At 41.1% G+C, this 20,816-nt stretch overlaps 1 protein-coding gene across 6 annotated transcripts in view; it reads right to left on the bottom strand.

The window, feature by feature from the left end:
- The window catches only part of BCAS1 (brain enriched myelin associated protein 1), a 56,033-nt gene extending 38,359 nt beyond the window's left edge, over nucleotides 1–17,674 (bottom strand). For 4 of the 6 annotated variants that reach the window (XM_076351940.1, XM_076351941.1, XM_076351945.1 and 1 more), the window contains exons 1-4: nucleotides 16,921–17,012; nucleotides 12,005–12,078; nucleotides 11,817–11,898; nucleotides 1,387–1,970 (exon numbers count right to left, since the gene is read on the bottom strand). In XM_076351940.1, the coding sequence (XP_076208055.1) occupies nucleotides 1,387–1,970; nucleotides 11,817–11,898; nucleotides 12,005–12,073 (735 nt within the window). In that variant the 5' untranslated portion in view covers nucleotides 12,074–12,078; nucleotides 16,921–17,012. Of the gene's footprint in view, nucleotides 1–1,386; nucleotides 1,971–11,816; nucleotides 11,899–12,004; nucleotides 12,079–16,920; nucleotides 17,013–17,603 lie in introns of those variants that run through there. The other 2 variants (XM_076351939.1, XM_076351944.1) reach the window with 2 other exon arrangements.
- Between the last annotated feature and the right edge of the window lie 3,142 nt (nucleotides 17,675–20,816).

Raw genomic sequence — 20,816 nt, 5'->3', positions numbered from 1 at the left:
CTTATAAGCTACAAGCAGAGGTGCCAGTATGCACTAAATAGATTATTCTTTCTGAATTATTCACCCTGTTCTGTTTATGTAATGAATGACTTGATATTCTGCTAGGTTGAGACTACAGATTCTTTAAATGAGCGTACACGGCGGTCTGAAATACTAGTGATGGCTGCCACTTTTGAAGGGCAATGGTAAAAAATGCAACTGTTTAGTCTTACAAATGAATCTTCAGAAAAATATTACCATTTATAAGTTTATACAAGAAATGTGATCTTCAGATTTGAGGAGGCATAAGATAGAGAAGACAAGGTAGAAGAATAGAAATTGAAGAGACTTTGGGGGACAACCTGCAGTGTCATCAGTGCAAGCAGTGAGCATCTTGTGAACTATGTTCAACACTATTCAAAGCATTAGCGATCATACAGCAGTCTTACTTGTAAGCCTGAACTAGGCCAATAAAAGCAGTTACTATTAAAATGGCATTTACACATAGATTCTGATGAGGGGGCCATGCAGCTAGATTCTCTCTCCTGTTCCTGATGTTGGACAGGATTTGAGCTAGATCACCAAATAGTGTATACTGGCATCTCTCCAGCAGAACTAATAAGAGTTATGTCACTTATCCCCATCCAAGGGATGGACTTTTTCAGTAGTTAACTACCTGAAAAATAATCCTACACTATAGTTACTGATATCAAACTTTGCAGAAATTGTAAAATCTAAACTCATGTCTGTTTTCAGCTCCTTTCTTTGATTAGCATGCTCTCTCAGATAAGTTAATTAATTTCTTATATCTCATTCTTATCCTGTAAAATCAATTCTAAGGGACCACGTTGCCTCGACTAAAAAAATCACAATAGCTAAGGGTGCAAAAATTGCTACTGCATAATATTCCTTATTCTGGTATGTAGAGTATGCAACAAGCAGCTATGGCTCAAGAAGAGTGACTATTTTAAGAATGGCACAAAACATGCTAAAGAACTTCTTTAAAATGATCCAGTGTCAAACTCCAAGCTCCTAAAGCAAAGAAACAATTTTACTTTCAGGTATTTTTGCTTTCATTTGTAGCTGGCTGCTGTTCATCATCCCGGCAATTGGCGCATGAACACAGCTATCGTGCCTAAACCTTTCAGAGAAATACAAATGAATTTAAACTCGAGGTCAGATGCCAGCATTTAGTCATGAGGCAGACATCAGAGCCATTACCACTCCACCATAGCTTCTTCTCCCATACCTTTATTCAGCCATCCCTGCAGGGGGTTACCTGCAATACTTTTAAGAGCAGCACCGATTCATTCACACAGCCATCATGACATTAAGTTGTCCTGCGCTATTAATATTCCTAAGAGGTTTCATTAAGAGTGAAATGGATATTCCTACTCAAGCACTTGCCTTCCCCTGTGGGACACTGTTTGATGTGCTCTGTAATCCAGCAGCCTCTTTCACTGTGATGCGCCCGTCAGGAAGGTCTGAAGTCTGCTTTTCCTCCTGGGTATCAATTTGCGTTTTACTCCTTTCCTTTCCCTTCTCCAGTTTGAAGATCCTGTCAAAGAAGGTTACTTGTTTTGGCTTTGAGGCTGCCGCATCCTCTCCCTCAGGTGTCACTGATGCTGTGAGATCGATGTCACGAAGCGAGGCTGCCGGCGGGGCCCAGGTCAGGTTTTTATGTGCGCCTTCCTCCCGTGCAGCTGCTGCGGGAACCTCCACGCTGTCACTTGGTGCTTTGTTCACTCCGGGCGCCTCTGAGCTGACATCAAGTTTCACCGATCCAACTGATGAATCTGTAGCTGGATCTTCAGTACGCCCTGGTACAGACCATGAAAACGCAAAGACAGAGCGGGATTTAGCAGATGGCAGAGCTCCCCTGGCAGCGCTCCCAAGACTCTGCCCGCCCGCGTCGGGAACGGGGCTCTGCTCCATTGTCTTCGGGGAAGAAACGGCCGCATTATCCCATGCAACACTTGCCTTTGCATCCACTACAAACAGAAGCATAAAACAGTAATTATCCAGCACAGCAAAGAAGTTATACTGGTTGTACAATTAATCATGGTGACCTTGCTCTTTAATAAACTAATTCTGAAACATGGAGCCTCAGGGAGGACCACACAAAGTGCAGCTTGTTTAGAGACCCTGTTGTCCTCCTGTGCTAAATACAAGCTGCCGCTCATCTATCAGACCTGCCCATCTGATTTTCTTTCCTGTCATTCCTCATTGAAGTCAGTGCAAGTTTTATGTTCTCCACAGCCCCCTCTCAGCTGCCAAAGTCAGATAACGGCCCAGGTTTTTGACTGCTTAGCCTGGTGGACATGCTGAGGATATTTACTTGCCAATTAAAATTAAAGTAATATGCAAAAAATAAAATCAATAAAACTTGAGACAAAGTTATATATTAATATTACACTTTCCTCTGCCAAAGCTAAATGAGAAAAAAGAATGGAAACTGCAAGGACTGATTTTGTTTCCTGGCTTGCCAAACTCCCCACGGGGCTTTGCAGTCATAACTTATTTCATTCATTTTTCCAGCGCTGTTCCTTGCCTTGCTGCCTACTCTCCGTAGTACAGTTTCTACTTGCACTTCTCCTCTATTGTCTGTAGGTTAGTTTAAGCCTGATTTGAATACTTATAAATCACATCTGAGCCAGGCTTCTTATCCTTACATTTCTGACTCTTTTTACCCACAAACAATATGGCCCTTAATCACATTCCCCCACCCCTCAAAATTCTCACAGATAATTCCCACTTGTGTACATACATGGCCATCACACTGCAGATGTGAAAAAATCTTTCCTCTTAAAAATGTATTTTATTATTTTATATTACAATGGCACTTTGATAATACAGCTGAGGTGAAAATCCCTAATCCTGTGTATGCAGACAGGAGGAGAAGGCTCCTGCTTTACAGGAGACAAAAGAAACAAGAGACAAAAGAAAAAAAAATCTTTCTTGTATCTGTTTTGTGGATGGGAGATTGAATCACAGATTATGTGGTGTGAAACCCCAGTAAACAAGAGGAGGCTTGTCAAGAGGTAAACCTTACAGCTCCCCCTCAGCTTGAGCTTCTCTTCCCTACTTTGACTAGAATATATCCGATTTCCCTGTCAATCATTGCCACAGATTTCAAGGATGAATTTAGATCTACTTAATTATAACTGTGAAAAACTGACAGTCTCAAACTGACTTGCTAAATTAGAATTTTAAAATTGTCAGTTTCAGTGTAAAATTAAAATTATTTCAAATGATAATTGTAATAGTCTAGTCAATATTATGCCCTTCACATTTTACATTAACAGAAATAAAACCCCAGATACCAACAAAACCTGACTAAAATGCTTGTCTTCCACAGCACAGATCTTTAGTGTTCAGTTTCATTTTTTAAATTCCTTTTTAAGATAAAGAAAGCAGAACCTTTTTAGATCACAGCTGTCAAAACTACCCCTTAGCTTTTCACAGAAAATTACCCCGACTTCCCCCCCGGCCCCCCAAGGATTTTGCATAATGACATGCAAGCATCAGCAGGCACTGTATAACATGTGTCTGTATCCATTTGATACTGTCCTCCCGCGGCAGTGCCCAGGGACCCTGGTCACATCCCTGGGCAAAGGCAGGAGGAGAACAGAGCCCCAGCATCCAGCCATGACATCCCCTTCCCCACGGCCTTAACTCGGTGACCGAGAGTCCCCGCTGGACTCTTGTTTCACAGTTCAGGGTTGGTCCTGACTAGCAGGAGGTGGGAGCTTCATACACCCGAGAGATGAGAAGTGCCAGAGCGTGGCGGCATGCCAGCGTGAATCTCAAGTGACTTTACTGAAATACTTGCCAGCAGTGGAGGCAACAGCTGACAAAGTAAGGGCTGTGGTGGCAGGATTCACGACTGCGGCCAGGATTTTACCAGCTGCCAGAGAGCTGGCACCTAACTTCTCTACTTCTAACATTCTTAACCTGACATTTGCTTTCTTATTGTGTTTTGGGCATATGCAAGCATGCAGAGGGGCCAGAGCACCTCAGTGCAGCCTGTTCTGTCCGGGTGAATAGATTTTCACTTCTTTGTGTGCATTCTAGTTTCTTTCCCTGGATTCTCTCTGTTACTATTAGTGTAAGAAAATAACTCATGCTGGCAAGAATCCTTTGCCGGTAACATTCTTCTGCAATATTTCATGAGCACCTATTTCAACATACTGACATGCAAAGGAAAGGTACAAATAATTAGCTACTCAACCACCTATTCAGTTATTCAGTCAGGGCCACTTAGTATCAGTTATACTTTCCTAAGCCTCCTGTAGTACTATATGAAAAAGAACTGAAGCACTAACTTCTAATTATAGTTGGAAACTTGGGAAGGAAGCAAAAAGCAAACCCTTCCCCAGCTAGAGAAAGCAGAAACAATATCCATTGGAAAATAATTGTAATAGATGCTGAACTTCTGTTTTATGTAACAGATAAAAAATGAAACACAGGAAAACTGTCTTTAGTATAAAAATAGGAATATAAGCTCATCATTAAGAAAATCAACCAAACAAAAAGTAGCTCATGAACCTATCAAGCTCCTTTTATCTCTAATTATCATGGAAGGAATGAAAGACCTGGAAAATATCACTGGCATGAGCTCTGCAGCATGTCTTTTGTGTCAAAACAGTTCAAACTGTTTCAGGGAAAGTCTGCTCAGACACCAGGCAAAGCAGATCCCACCACCAGAGAGCAGACACTGCTGTGGTGGGCTGAACAGAAGAGTTTGACTCATGCCATATTCACAGCAAACTGTAAAGGAGACAGGCTTTGAAATTGCAGTATTTGGATGAAAAGTGCATGATATTTTTGTTTTTAAGGAGACACAGAAGTGCCATTCTTTCCAAACTTATTCCACAATCCAGAGGCAGAATTAGGAATAGAAGCAAAACCTCCAAAATTCTAGGCCAGGTCTGCAAGTAGATCAAAGCTACTCATTCTGAATGAGATTAATAACTGCTCTGAAACGAAAATCAATATACAATTTACAGCACTGCTGTGAGATTGCATTTCATACTACTACTACTACACAGGCATTTTCCTTTCAAGTATTTAACAAAAGACAGTCACACTACAAAAGATTTGTCCTTTCTTTCCCTTCATCAGGATATGTTAAAAAGGCAATACTGCACAAAGCCACTATGGTGTGTAAGAACACACTCAAAATAAGAATATATTTTCTGAAATTTGCTAGATTAGACCAACATTTTTTCCTTGTCTTATAAGAAAAGCTGTACAGAGAAGAGTAATGGTTAGCGCAATGTTATGTCAGTACCATTTCCCTGCCCAGAAGTAATTGCTGACAGACTTCGTACCCTTTCCTTTCATATCCTTGACTTTATCATTAAGCACTTCCATAGGCTGAGGATGAAGAACAGCACTAAGTTTGCTGACACAGAATGGGACCAAGTCTGCAGAATTAGCACTGAATTTTAAAAAGCAAGTGCTTAGGTTTTAGTAGACAGAACCAGCAAATAAAATATTATAACGGACAAAGCCTTGGGGTGAGCAGAGTCTTTAAGTTGACCACACGAGCTGCAAAACTGACCATATAGGTATGGAATTATTTGTGTTCATTATGGGACCTAGTGTACCCAGAACCCCATGGGCAGGCAGCAGAGCTCAGAAAACATCGGTGGGGAGTGCCTGCAGCAAAGCACCTATTTCACATGTGTTTGGGACCAAGATGCAGCACGTGACCAGAGGGAACGGCAGATGCAGGCAGGAATCCTGAGGATGTGACTGACATGAAAGGAAGTTCAGAGCCACCAGTCCGACATAAATGAAAAGGCTGCCTGAGCTTTTGTCAGCTGATTTGCTTTTGCTAATCAGTGGGAATATAACCAGACTTCAGCCTGGTGCACACAACAGATGGCAGCCAAACTCCCTCAAGTGGGACCAAAAGCAATTCTGTCCAGCACTTCCAGATTGCCTTCCCCCCTCCTCCACTATAACCTGATTTTCTCTGAAGCTTAGTTTGCTCTTTTTATTCCTGGCAGCAGCCTAAGCCATGTACTAGGCAGACATCTATTTTTGATGCTCAGTTTGCCCAAGATAAATCCTTCAGATGCTTTCTTAAAACATGCTCCTTTTCCTTAGCCTTTGATTGCTAGTCTGGTTTCAGCAGTGATATGCACCCTCATGGCTAATACTTACACATAGGGAATATATAAAATAAGGTCCTGTGATGTCTTACATTGGCAGCTTCTCACCTCCTGCCATTTATCCTACTGACTCTTTCACAGGGCAAGTAATTTTTAGCTGTTGAATGAGGAACAACTTGAACTGGCAAGGTCTTCAGCATAAACATCTCCTTTTGTAGGCCACTAGCATGTGAACATGCCATAAAATAAATGCTAGGAGAAAACGTTTTCTGATGTTGTTACTTTTGACAATAGGAAAAAAAATCAGGTTTTTTTGAAACTGAATGGAGCAAGCCATTAGCTACAAATATGGTTTTAGTATCTTTGACTATTTTGAATACAAGCCACTTAAACAGATACTTTGCTTAGCAATGTAATTATAGTACCACAGCATTATCTTGTTCCCTGGAGTTTAAATAATCATGGAGACAATAGATTTTAATGGCCATGAAGGAACCATTAAGGGCTACAAGGCAACATTTGGCACTAAGAAGTCCATCAGCATAGGCCAGCACAATGGATTATAATAGCCCTGAATGAATTACTGCAGCAAATACTAGGCTTAAAAATCTAAATACCTAGCAACAAAGAGTGAATTTTCTAATTTACATTTCTGATATATTTTTATAGATATTGCATAGATTAATTTTTCCTTCCATTATTTAGAACCGAGGTGGTATCATAATGCTACAGTAGATGTAAAATTTTCAGATCTCCAAGTATACCTCGTGTTTGTGTGGGAGACCCCCAAAAACTGTTGTGACAAGACTAAATGACTGAGTTTTCAGAAGCATTAGAGAATTCCAAAATAAGACATTTTCCCCCTTTCTTAAAAAAGAAAAAACATACTAATATTCTTTTGCAGTCTTGCTCAACTATTCCATGCAAATAAAGTTGACAGTACATTTATGCTCTAAGAATAATTTTGTTTCACTAAGTTAACTAGCATTGTTATTTACCTAACAGATTTACTGATATTAATGGAAATAGGGGAAGAGAAGCTAGCAGCAAGAATAGTAATGATCATTCTTCAAAAAGAAAACCCAACTAAAACCACACTGTGTTTCACACCTTACAGGCACAGAGTTATTGCTATACACCCATTTCTGTTAGATACTGGCTAGTAGCAGAATTTGCTTAATCAGATTTATGCTCTGGAACAAAGGAGTTGCATCTTAACTGAACTTTTATTCCCTGTGTAATCTTTCTTTTTATGAGCCGGTCATGTTTTAATCTGCATGTAATGGCTGCCCGAACACAAACAAAATTTTTTCCCATTTTGTCCTCCTGATACATTTCTGCTCTATGTAGTGCAAATCTCAGAGATACGCGTCTTTTAGTTCTGGCCTTCTTCCCTTTACCTGTTGTCCACCAAGTACTTATATTACTTAAAGTTCAAAAAGGCCAACACAAAACATTAGGAAGAGTCAGGATCAAATTTGTTATCCTTTTGCTTGCAAAGCAACCTGTCATGAAGTAGCAGTAAGGGCACCACTACTATTTAAATGGCAGTACTGGAGGAGACGGTGGATGGTAGCACTCTGTGCAATGTCTGCAGCCCCGATAATCAATAGGAGCAGGAAAGGCAAGCCATGGAAAGAATCCCTAAGTCCACACATCTGTCAGCCTGTTTGAGCAGAAGCAGCAAATGTCAGGAACCAGCCACCAATCTGCTCACCCAGATGTGAAGCAGATGGTGACGGGGGTCTTCCAAATAACATTACTTCCTCTGGTCATATTAAGTTAACTCTCTGGATTCTTTTTTTCATTATGTTAGCAGATATAGATTTCATAGACTCATTTATCAACTATACCATTTAATGCACAGCACATGGTCAGATCACTGGCAATCACAGAAATGCAAACTAACAAGACAAAGACCACAAACATACATCTAACACTATTAATAAAATCCTCTTGCTTCACTTGCCTTTTTTGCAGCTCTTTTGCCTTCTCCAGAAGTGCTCACTTTATGACCATAAAGTAGATTACAGTACTATTTCTTGCATTATTTCATTTTAGAAATACTATCATTTTCTGTAGGAATTACTTCTATCTCCAAACAGCACTTGCACTTTTATTTCACCAAGACCTTCATCACATTACACAAACCAGTGAGATTTCAGTGTTATCTAAATAGTTAATGATTTTAACTGCTTTTTAAACATTAATAAAGTTAAAATACGAGTAATATCAACACAGGACAGTCCAATTTTTCAACTTGCTACTTAAACTGATTTAGTAATTACATTAATTAGGTAATCCATTTAAGTAAAACAATGCCATATGCTTCATTTTATATATTAAGAGTAAAATGTACACTTATTTTCTAGGTCTTCAGACCTAGTGTAAATCATCTGGCTTTTATTTACTTCCCAGAACTATGCTGGTTTACACCAGCAGAAACACACAGCTACAGGCTTTTATTGTCTAGTAGGCAACCATTTAAACTGACTTATTATAGCTAGATAGCATTAGGAAATTAGCCATGGAACAGGGATTCTGAACTGTAATCAGTACCATCTGCATATTGCCACACCAGTCTGATTATTTTTGTCTAAGCTTAGATTTTTCAACGGGATGTAACAGGCTGAGAAGGTTCTCTTAACAATGAATAACAAAATAATATTTTCTTTCCTTACAGAGATTGGAGAGAATTGTTAGTTTTTATTGTATTCTGAAAACAGAAAGAAAACCTATGCAAGGAAAACACTGGTAAAATTAACATGGCTGAATCTGCAGAGATGTGAGCTGAAGCAATGCTGCTCAAAAAGGCTCCAAAGCCAACAAGAGGTGGAAGGAGAAATTAATGAGGTGCTGAAAGGTGAGGAGAGACATGTCTGTGGATGAGAGCGATTGCCCATGAATATGTAGTTTTGAAAAGTTATCTCCACTTGGAGCCAAATTTTTAATACTCAGGCCATGTAGTTCACACCAGATCGTCAAGATGCCAACACTGGAAGTGGGGCTCAGCTGCTGACAGGCACCTTTCCATGGGGAGCCCAGGGTCCAGCCTGCCACTGGTGTGATCACCTGAAAACCTGGTTGCTGTCCTGCTATGAAGACCACCCAAATAGGTCTGAAATGGGATGCACTTGCTGAGTAGTGATTTACCCATACTCCCACCAACTCTTCAACTTCTACACTAACACCCACAGTTTATACATAATAGGGGCATATCGATTTTATTTCATTAGCATACAGAAAAAGAGAAACAAGTCGCCATCGTCCCCCACCATGCTCTTGTTGCCCTGGCAGTAGTTGAGTAATACCTAATACATCCTATAACAGTAACAGGAGAGAGGTGATCAGGGTTACATCATCAGTCTCGTGACACAGTTTGAATAAATTCTGGTAAATAGGACTGACTTCTTGGTAATAATGTTGTCAGCCATGCTGCATTCCCAGCTGTTACTTATCTAGCTCTATGAATTACTGTGCTATACCCTAAATTCTCTAGAATCCAAACACAGGCAGTTGACAGTCAAATTTTGTTTACGAAGATCTCACTGCAGATTAGACATACTCTGCTCTCTTCAAGAAGGTCTACTACCTCTAGAATGAGAGCAAGGAAGGTTTCTATATATGAAAGGCGCCACTAAGGCCCAGCTCAGGATCAGAAGTGGCATTTCACGGCAAAACCTCAGGTCCAGAGGCAATTATGTTATAACATCACTGCAGGTAAAATGCCTACCACCTTACAGTACTTTTCCCAGCAAATCACTTTTTCTAAATGACAAACAGGACAGAAAAAAATATCCCTATACATATTTCCTTGTTAATAAATAATTGTTTGGTATCTTTGAAGTCAAAGCAATGCACCTACTCAAGAACACAGGACCAGAAATCAGAGAACAAGATGGAAATGTTTAGATGAACAAAGAGGTGCTCACATCTCTATCATATCATTTGTTGAAATTGCTACTGAAAGGATCAGAAATATGGTTTCACAAAAAAATGCAGAGGTGGTTTCTAAGACTTAACAATCTTGTGGATGAGAACCTGTAGCTAGGGCCTGGATTTTATTTTTAATTTTATTTCATTTTTTGTAACCAGCTTGCAAAGAATTTTGCAAAATTTTCTTTTATTAATGTTAAACTGCTCAAAACACCCCCAGAAGGCTAAGTGCATGCAGAATGTTTTAAAAGAATGTCTTTTATTGCAGTCACCAAAAGAAGTCCCCCCCAAAGCAGTTTTCTACTCCCTTCTTTTTCCCTTTGTCACCTTAATACAATATTACTCTGGGCTTTAAATAATTTACACTAATACATTTCTTTTGGGCTTGTAAGATTCCATCACCCTTTCCTACACTCAATATTTTAACAACCTGGGGAACGTGGTAAGCACTCCTCGGAATCATGTAAATGCCAGATCAGCAGGGTGAACTCCTGCTGTGCCAATCTCAGGTATCCCTTGAAACACCTTCCTCAAGCTCCTTAACAAAAACTAAATCAAGTGAGACACATTGAGCTCATTGGTAAGCAGATCAGTGTTACCTGGAGCAATACAATAGTCTTTTTTCCAGCCCATTACTGTCTTACCTACTCTATCCATCCCAAGATACTCCATTTCTGCAAAGCTTTGTACTGTTCTAGGCTGCTTATCTTTAGGTATCATTATTAGGCAATTTGGGGATAGACCCTTAAGTCTTGGGCACATTGTTATTTCTTTTATAACCAGAAAATTATAGTGGCTTTCCATATAACAGCCCAGTTTCTATATAGTCCCAGAGTTGTGCCCACTGTGACCAGAGAACAGGTTTGGCAAAGCAAAGCAGCCTAATTAACAGCACAAACATTTGCTTCGCAAATGTAACTCCTCCACAGTAGTTGGGGAATATTTTAAAGCTCAACAAATTCAGTTTCTAGCCTGCATAAGTTTACATTTTTCAATGCATTCAGTCCCCTCCCCCCCTTTTTTTTTTATAGTCTCCTACATCCCCTCCAGACTATCAGTTTCCACACCAGTGGATATTTCAATCTGGCATCTGAGCACAACATCATCACCTGGTAACTCCCTGCTAGCAGCAGGGATGCCATGACATTATTTAAAGACAACTTGCTCCCCCTTCCAACACATGAACCACTCTCTTATTCCAGTCTGCAAAGCAACATTTCATTGTGTCCCCCACAAACACCGAACTTCACTAACAGGCCACTGACCCTTGCATTGGTGCCGTTGCTGCATCATGCCCCTTTCAGGAGCCCCAGTTTGTGCTCCTTGCAGCAATGATTCCTCCAAGGCTTGTTAGAGGTGCTATTTCCACCAGAGCCCAAGCAGAGGTAGTTTATCACAGGACACCCTGAGGTTTGTGCAGCAGCCTGAAAGGGACCAGTGCCAAACCACTCCTGCCCTGTAATACTTCACCTTAACCAAAATCTTCAGTCTATAAAACCACTTTTTGTGGACCAGATACAGAACCAAATTCTTAGAACAATTAAACAAATAGCTTCCAGAAGACTTTGGAAATATTTTCCTATTTTACTCTTCATTATCTTTAAACTCTCAAGCTTCTGAAAAACCACATGTACTGATTCACAAGTAGGAGCTAAAACATGGGCTCATCTTTTAATCTGAGACCATGCACCAATATTTATTGTTGCTCCAATATAAACCTCTCTCTGCCTGTCTGGTGGCAAAAGAAGTGCAAATATGCCACCCTTTCCCAGTACGTACCTTCACCGTTCATTGCAGGAGAATGAGTCTCAACAAATGCAACGGATCCATTTTTAATATTGTCAGGAGATTCAGATAGAGCCTGAAATAGCAAATATTACAGTTCTTAGGACTGGGTACATCACGGGATTTGAAATTTACAATATTGCAATAGCCAGGGAAGATGAGAGTGGGCAACTCCTGCTTACCTGATAGCTCTTCACTGTGCACGTATTGTCTTCTTCAGCTTCCTCTGGGACACTCATTGTATTCCCCATGGTTCCTGTAAGGCAGAGAAAAAACCAAACCAGATAACCCTTTGTTTCTCATTAATATGCATTTACTGCCTAATTCAAATTAAGAGACAGCCAATGGTGACAGACTTTGAGAGGCTGTTTAAATTCCTAATAAGTCCCACCTGCTTTCCCAAAGGCACCTGCCCTAGTCATCAGTCTGCACCAACCAGTCTTACTCAAACCCAGTTGTGCATAGGGGCTCACAGCTGCTCACTAAAAATGGTACAATCTAACAAATTTTTCTTGTTTGTTGAGGGAAGCTGGATGCAATCACACCTGCATCGTTAATTAGAACTCAGTAGATAGTAACATGGAGCTAGCAGCAGAATAAAGTGAAGAAGACCAAATTATATGAATAAATTACAGCAGCGTGGTGGGGTTTTATATTTTTGTTTGGTTTTCATTTAAAAAAAAGAAGAGAGAGAAGAGGCAGCATGTAAAGACATCATGCATGTAAACTCTGAGAATTAGGCCCTGTATGTCCTGCAGTTATGTATAACAAATCCTCTGGGTAAAATTCTCGCCTGTGGCTGTGGAAGTATTTGGTCTGCTCTAGATAGCTTCACCGGTCGACTGCAGCTCACAGAAGTAATGAGCTACATTTCCTTGGCTAGTTCAAGCACTGCCAAGACTGTAGCTGCAGCAAGTCAGAGACAACATGAACCAGCCACCGCAGCGTTCATCTGTGGTCCTGGATGCGTTTTTCGAGCATCTTGTGTTGCCACAGGTGTGGCACTACTGATACCCAAGTTAGCCAGTTTCAAATGGCTTTCTTATGTTCATACCTACTGGGGTCACAGCTGTGACTACAATCCAGGCATAATCTTAGCTAGTTAATTACTATTAGTCCATTAGATAATTCAACACTTACTGAAACTGTTCTGATATCTTTAAACTTTGTTTCAGGAGCAATGTGTTTGATTCTATTTTAGCCTCTTTCCTATGTACAAGTACACATAAACCTGTTGGGTTTTTTTGTTTTGTTTTTTTCTTTTCTTTTCCCCTTAATTTAAAATACATTTATGTACCCTCTGAGCTCACTACGCTTTAGGACTGTAAATTCTTTGGGGCCAAACACACTCCCTGCAACATGGTTGAAGGGCAAACCAGATTGAAGTTAAGAGAAAGGTTCCTATTGACTTTGGCTTAGGATATATATGTATATATACTGTTAAAGCTACACAAATAAAAAATAAGGAGAAACTATTCTGAGCCACACCTTGAAAGAGGAAGGTATCCAAAGAGAGGAAGGCAGAGGGCTGGAGCCAGCTCCAGCCTCAGTGCTTATCCTGTTGGATGTCCTGCACAGCCACCACGGGTATCAAGTGCTCTTCTTCTGTTTTATTATTGCTCTGGCTTATGCCTGTATGAATCAGTGAAGCTGCAGAGGTATGGATGAGAACAACTTCTTTAGTGTTTTATTTAAACAGCCCCTGGCTATTGGAGAAACGAAGGAGAAGAGTAGTCTTGCTAAATCATGTTCACTAGAATTTGAATGCGAGAACTGGGGGCAAGCTCTCCTTTCAGCCCACAGCCCCAAGCGCCTGCTTCCAGTTACTGTTTACAGAGCTCTAACTGGTTGTGGTTTTTTGCTAACCCCAACCTACAAACCTTTGCTTTATAGGGATGGTCCAGATCTGGTTTCTATTTTATGCTGCACCCTAGCTGATGTGAAATCCAAGCTGGGCCTCTCTCCAGAGATGGTTATTGTTCTCTGCTAAGTGCCTAGTGCCGCGCTGGACACTGAATGGCCCCCACTGATGCTGAAACATGAACTGCAGTCGTGCGCTGCCGCGAATCGCTGCATAAATAGTGGCTGTAGGACTGAGCCTTGATTTCAGAGTGCAGAGTCATTTTACAGGGATTTTATCTTCTCAACTGATATTTCCACTATAAATCAGAACTTCTGATTTGTGGTGGAAAACAGCCAACGTTTCCCCATGGATGTACAATGGCCTCTTGTCCTTGCTATGTAATTCTGTTTCCTAGCAACTTTAAGTATTATCCTATCGGAAGAGAAGAAAACAAGATTCAAATCCTACTGCTTAGTCTCGATGGTAAATTTAGTATCTGGTTGAATCTGGAGGATTTACTTTTGTTTTCCATTCACAGGGCCGCCTGGTTTATGCCAGGAGACAACTTAAGCAGAGGATGGAATATTTGCAGGTTATGTGCTTCCTTTTTCACATGTGCTATAAAGTCAGTACATATCTGAGGGGAGTGAAAGAAGCAAATTCCTTTTTTTTTTTAAATTTCAACAATGATTTGTAGCTTGATTCTCAATTACTCCAGTTTCCTGTTGATGCAGCTCTACTCACGTCAAGAAAGTTATCTTTATCTGATACTGAGCAGAGATCACAGGCTCCAATCTCTGGCATATTTTACTCTAGGAGAGATTGCCCATTTTCTACAATCAAGTTTATAATTCTCACAGAAATAAAACACACACAGTGGTCATGTGGAATTTTTAAAGATTTTCACTCACCAGAACCCTCTCTCTCATAGAAAGCTGGACAAGGCTTGGAGGCTATTTTTGCTAAAAATGGGACAAACTTGCTACATAACCCCCTCAGGAATATGATCCCAAAACATCAAATGCAGTTCTCCACAATGCACATACACAATATGTCTTTGGACTTTTCCCCTCCTTGCAACAGTAATAGATTACTGTATTGCACTGATTTTTGCATTGTATGAGCAGTATTGCGACTACACATTTAGCATGCTCCGGGGCAAAGTGGCTACTGAAAAAAGATGACAAGTCTGCGGCCGTTCCTCTGGGTACAGAGCTCAGTCAGCGGCACAGCCTCACAATCCTGGCCCAGTTCCTTTAGTAAAATTAGGAAGGTATATATGTACGTATGCTTCTTCCCTTTTTTAAAGAAAAAATGAAAGGTCACTGCCACCTATAGACAAAACTGAGTATCAGCAGAAGTGGTAATATACACATACAAAATGGTATCAACTTGGCAGAGTTTCAAGTTGCCAACCAAGTAATGTCACAGCTATTTGCTTCTGCCATCGCATCTAGAAATTGCTGCTGCAGAGACTATTGCATGTTATTGCACCCATATGTGGCTCTAGATTTACATAAACGAGCTCTGCTCCAGCTCCGTCATTAACATGAAATGGTTATATTTTCCCCAAAGTGCCCAGGACTCTAGTTTATACTAACAAATCCATTTTTCTCTCATTTGAAACAACTTCTCTTGAAGATAAAGTTATTAAATGTGGAGCCAAGAAAGTTTTAGAAAAAATAAGGGGCTCCCACAAGGCTCTCATTTGGTGTCTTTTTTTCACCACTGCGTCTATGAAGACCACCATTTTGAACGTGGGCTGCCAAAATCTAAGCACCAAGCCCCATTTTGACACCCAGCTAAAGTCCTCACACCAGCAAATGGAGTTTCAAAAGATGCTGAGGTCTCCCAGTGTGCAGTGACTTGCCTGAGAACTGTGAATCTTCGGGAGCTCTCAGAATCTGGCCACGTGCTTGTTCCTAGTGGGCAGAATCAGACACTGTCAACCACTGAGGACCTCTGTCCAGCTGTGAACCCTACACTGTCTCTTGGGATGCTGACTTGGTCTCTCCATTGGGTGATTTTGCTGTCTCGGTTATTAATCATAGTTATTTATTAGTGGTACAACCACCCGGTGGGACCTATTTGTGCCCTTTGTTCTACATCTGAAAAGCACAAAGCTGGTCTCTGTAGTAAGCTGTGAGTATGGAGCAAACCTCCACCAGACCTGGGAGGTGTTGTTGGCAAGATATCTATTTTATGAGGGAAGGTTTGACGACGTTCACAGGGGCAAGACAATTTTTGGGGACTGAGAGGGGAAAAGAGATGATGCTGATGCAAGAACACTTTTTTCAAAATGAGAAGAAAACCCTTAGAAGTCGAGAGGAACTGGAGTAAACTCATTCTCAACCTTAGGCTTCCTTTCTAGATACAGATTTTTCGATTAAGTTTCAAGAATATTATCCTCGCAGGGGGCTCATTCAGACAAACTGGAATGCAGCCTGACTGGTTTAAAAAGGAACATGAACTACCAGCCTCCAGATCAGACACAGCTCTGAAACAGTTCCTTTCCCAAATTATGCTTCACTGCTTCTATTGTAATGCAGAAAATAATCCAAAAGAAAAATTGTGGGGTTTAGATTTTTTCTTTTTTTTACGTTATATGAACTGTAGTGGGCCCCGAGCATGAGCTCAAGGCTTGGTAAAATTCTCCTTTTTCTCTCACTCTCAAAAATCATTGTTTTGGTCCTGGCAGAACGGTGAAAGCTTTGAAAACTACGGGAGAAAATTACAACAAAATCCATGATCTACTGTGTACTCTGGCTAAAGCCAGATAAGTCTGACCTTTCTAATGTATTGACCAACCTAGAATATTACAATCGCCTGTGTCACAGTGTCTGTTAATATAAAAAGTACACAATTAATTCCTCACTAAAACTTGCCATACGTTGTACTTAAATGTCAGAAAAAAATAACCAACTTTACTTAGTTCTCTTTGCATCTCATTTCATTATAGATATGTCCACTCTGCAGGTGTCGGGGAAAGACTTAAACAAACTCGTGTATATTCCAGAGGCAGAGGAAGGACCTAGCACGCATTAATTCATGCAAAAAGCAGCCTGCCTTGTGGCTGCAGAGCAAGGACTGGATCCTCTTTAGTACATCCCTGTCCCTTATCCTGCCTTTTGGAAAAGAGGTGAACATGGGGACTGTCAGTCAGTGTGCAGCTAGAAAGGCAGAATCTCCTGCTCTGATTCATGTGGAGCCAAGGAAGGACTTGTAATAGGATAGGGTTTTAGAAAGTTTCCTTACCTTCCTTCAGCGCAGCTCTCAATTGCTCTCCTGCAGAAAAAGATAACTCAGACACGTGTTAGGTGTGATGAAACCAGGGGACAAATGCATCTGAGCATTGTCAGTGGCTAAGGTGGAGAAATGGACACACAACAGACAGTAGCGAAGGGACAGGAGAAGGAAGGATTGAGATGACTCACCTAGAGCAAACAAGAAACACCCAAGAACAATTTGAATAGCAACCTGCCAGCTGGCCATGCATCCAGGACATGCAGAATTACAGTCCTTGAGGCTCTAGGGGCAGTTTTTAATACAATTCTTTCAGCCACTCTGCATTGTAGCCAAATGGGAAAAGCAAAATAGTTCAAACATTCACACCCTGGGCTTTCAGGGAAGCAACAGTTCAACAATGCCATGAAGGTGAATAATCCCAACCCGGTTGGTAGAAACGCTCTGTCAGAAAGCTGATCTTTTTGTTCTTGTGTCCTTTTGCAGAAAAAAACAGTGCACCAAAAGGGAAAATTTATACCAGGCACTTTAAAGCCCAAACAAAAAAAAAGCCAAGCACTTGCAGGAGCTCCCAAGATCACTTAGCACGAGAGCACAGGCAGGACTAAACTCAAGCGTGGCACAGAAGTGGCAGCAGAGGAAGAGCAAAAGCAAAACCCAAGAAAAGCCAAACCAACAGCAGCAGCACGAGTTACCTGGGGGAGGGCGGCCGGGGCACCCAGCGCCCCTGGGAGCCAGAGCTGGTCGGGGCGATGAGCTGCTTGCCCAGCCCCAGTGGCTCTGCCCCTGTCTCTGCCTCTGCCCCTGCCTCTGCCTCCTGTAATCAGCCCAGGGAGTGCTCACAAACACTGGGTGCAAACACACAGAGGGGTGGAGTAGTCCACCTTCCCAGCCCTTCTCGAAATATTTTCTGTTCTTGAGCGTTCTGGCCACCCAAACCTCTTCAAATGCATACTTGACTTTATGGCTTCGGGGCAGCCCAACACGGACACTCAGTTGTTGGAAATTGCAACGTTGTGCTGAACACCTAAAAACCCCTTCCAAATACAGATTTTTCCCACAATGGCAGAAAAAAGCCAAACTACATTTAATGACATGACTGTTTGCTGTAGTCAAAGTGGATCTTAATATCCTTCCATAATGTGTAAACTGGTGTTTATATTTTAAACCTATTGTCACAATTTACCGCTCCCTTACGTGAGTCACTAAGCCCATGCTCAGACTGGGGGTGTCTGGAGCAGGGCAAGGCTTTTTGTTCTGAGTTTTCACACCACCTCAGCCAATAAAACTTGATTTCAGGAGCTGGAGTTCCCACAGACTGTTGTAATACCAACAAAAAAATCCTTATTTTATAGTTTGAGAAAGTGATAGCAAAGAGTTGTGAAAGGCTCACTCAGGGCGATGCCATAAACCAGTTTGGGGACTGGCTGGAGCTCCTGCTGCAAGGCTCCTCCCCAGCACAGCGGGTGACAGCAGCGATGCTGTTAACGCTGTCATGATGTGAAGATACTAAAAGCATAATGTCAACTTCTCCTTAATTATTAATGAAATATCCTGAGGCCAGGGGTTCCCAGAAGTTCTCTTTAGGCTTCCTTTCATCCAAGCCTGGTGTACATAGATCACTTGACTGTCGGCTTCATGTGTTCAAATATATTAATCAGCTTGTTTCAAGTAGTGTGTTGTCTGCACAGTATGTGTCTCAAGATTGAAATAAACTGGAATACCATTGCAATCCCCGCGATGTTTTTCTCTATATACTTGCTCATATCGTCCGGATGGCACTTTTATTTTTGTGTTGCTTTACGGTTTTGAATATGATTATGTTTTTAGCCATGATAAAGAAACTGATCTGTAACAAGGGTGGTGTGCTGGCTGTGAATGGTATCAGATGCTTCAGAGGACAATGAAGAAACTCTAAGCATGAAAACAGAGCTTCTGATTACGTCCACCAGCTCAGCAGTGCATGGGAGGATGAGTGGATATTCTGATTCCTGCAGGTCCTCAAGCATGAGGTCAAGCAGCTTTATAATTTTTCCCTTACTTTATCACCTTAGATATTGCAAATCTTTGCCTATAAGCTCAGATGATACCCCACAAGTTCAGTCTCATAATCCTGTCCAGAGAAAAAAATTGATTTTGGGAACGGTCTCTGGATGGCACATGCGGTGGTGGCAACAAAACTTACCTGTGGGCTAAGGCACAAAATACCAACCTGGCTGCGAAACCTGTCACCCATTCAGTGACGCTGGACTAGTTTTCATTCACTGGTTTTTGTATTTTTTTCTCTTTTTCCTTGGGTTTAATTATTATAATGAAATAATTTTGAAATGCAAGATGTAAATATTTCATTCCAGAAACACTCCATTTCTTTAAGAAAATGTCATTAAGATTCAGTATATGTTTGCACCATATTTGCTTTCCAAGGAGCTATTTGCTTCTAAAAAGTAATCAAATTCAGTCTTAAAAACTTAATGTGCATCATGAAAAAAATAATCTGGATTATCATATACTCCATCTTATAGCATGTGCTGTGAATATAAGAATAAAAATATTCCTTTTCCTCAAAAAAGGCTATTCTTAGAATTGAGCCCAAACAGATGGTGGTATCGCTGAAGGATGTTTGTACGCTTTCCTTATTTTCCACAGAATTGTGTTTGCAGTTATTCATCCAGGCATCTTTTCCCCTTCATGACTTGAATTGGCCAGGAATAATTTAGATACTTTTAAAAGAAAAGGTCACTGCCTAGCTTTGGGCATTTAACATAAGTGCTTAAGTAAGAGGACGAATCTCCTTTGGATGCTACGCAGGCTGTGCTGTGAGTCTGCGTTAACCTGGGCAAATCAGGAGGTTGTTGTGACACCCGTCTGAAGTGCCTTTCCCTCTCAAGTCCGATACCTGAATTTTGGCAACTGAGTTGGATACCTGCAGCCAGGCAGTGTGAATACTCTCAATGTCCCCATGTGTCTTTCCACAGTATCAAGGCTATTCGTGTTGAGATCAAAGCTGTTTCTCCCTCCCCTCTTCCTCCTAGCTCATCCTTCTCTGACCTGCTTTGGCAGCTCTTACAACAACAGAAATAACTACAGCAAATATCAGAGGAAATGTCTTTCTGCTGTGATTCCTCCAACATCAGTGCAATTATACTGAGAGCTAATTTGATGTGCAGTCACTGAGATGCTCTTCTTGATTTCACTGTTGTAACCTTATTAAATTAGAGATCAGAGCGAGGTTTATACCGATTTAATTTTTCCCAGTTATGTGATCCTAATGGACAATTATCTGTCCATTCTTTGAGGCATATTTGAGCTCCAATTCTATTATTTTACCGCCATTTCAAAGACATCCCGTGTATTCATGAAGGACAGGCCAGAGGTGCACACGATGAGTTTTGTTTTGCCTCGTGCTCGGGAATTATTTAGCTGGGTGGCAGTGGAGGGAGGACGATGGCCACAGAGGAGAATCCTCTCCAAAGCAGAGGTGTTTCTTTCATGATTTTTCAGTGATCAAAGTGCAATTTTTTCTATCCAAAATCTATAATGAAACTGTCACCAAATAAATCTTTCTCCCCTGCAGGAAATGCTCAGCTTGTGCATCTGACAGCTGCACAAAACTTCCTGTTAATGAATGGCACAGAGCTCCCAACAATTATATATGATTAGCCAGCTTCTTTTATTACTGTCCAGAATGAGAGCCAACACCATTCAAACATTGACAATTGAAGAACAGATTAATATTGGTCTATATTTGCATCTCCTTTTGCTATATGTAGTCTTGAAAGGGGCTGACATGTTAATTTAAGGTGAGGACTTCCATCTGGCTGTTACGGTCAAGGTTTATTTAGCAGAGCAGGAGGGATGAGCAGCAATACACCCTTAGCAACACTAGAGAGAGCTGAGAGAAGGAAACT

The sequence above is a fragment of the Aptenodytes patagonicus genome, chromosome 14 (assembly GCF_965638725.1).
Source record: "Aptenodytes patagonicus chromosome 14, bAptPat1.pri.cur, whole genome shotgun sequence".
Classification (NCBI taxonomy): Eukaryota; Metazoa; Chordata; class Aves; order Sphenisciformes; family Spheniscidae; genus Aptenodytes; species Aptenodytes patagonicus.
This window is presented reverse-complemented; position numbering and strand designations above follow the sequence as displayed.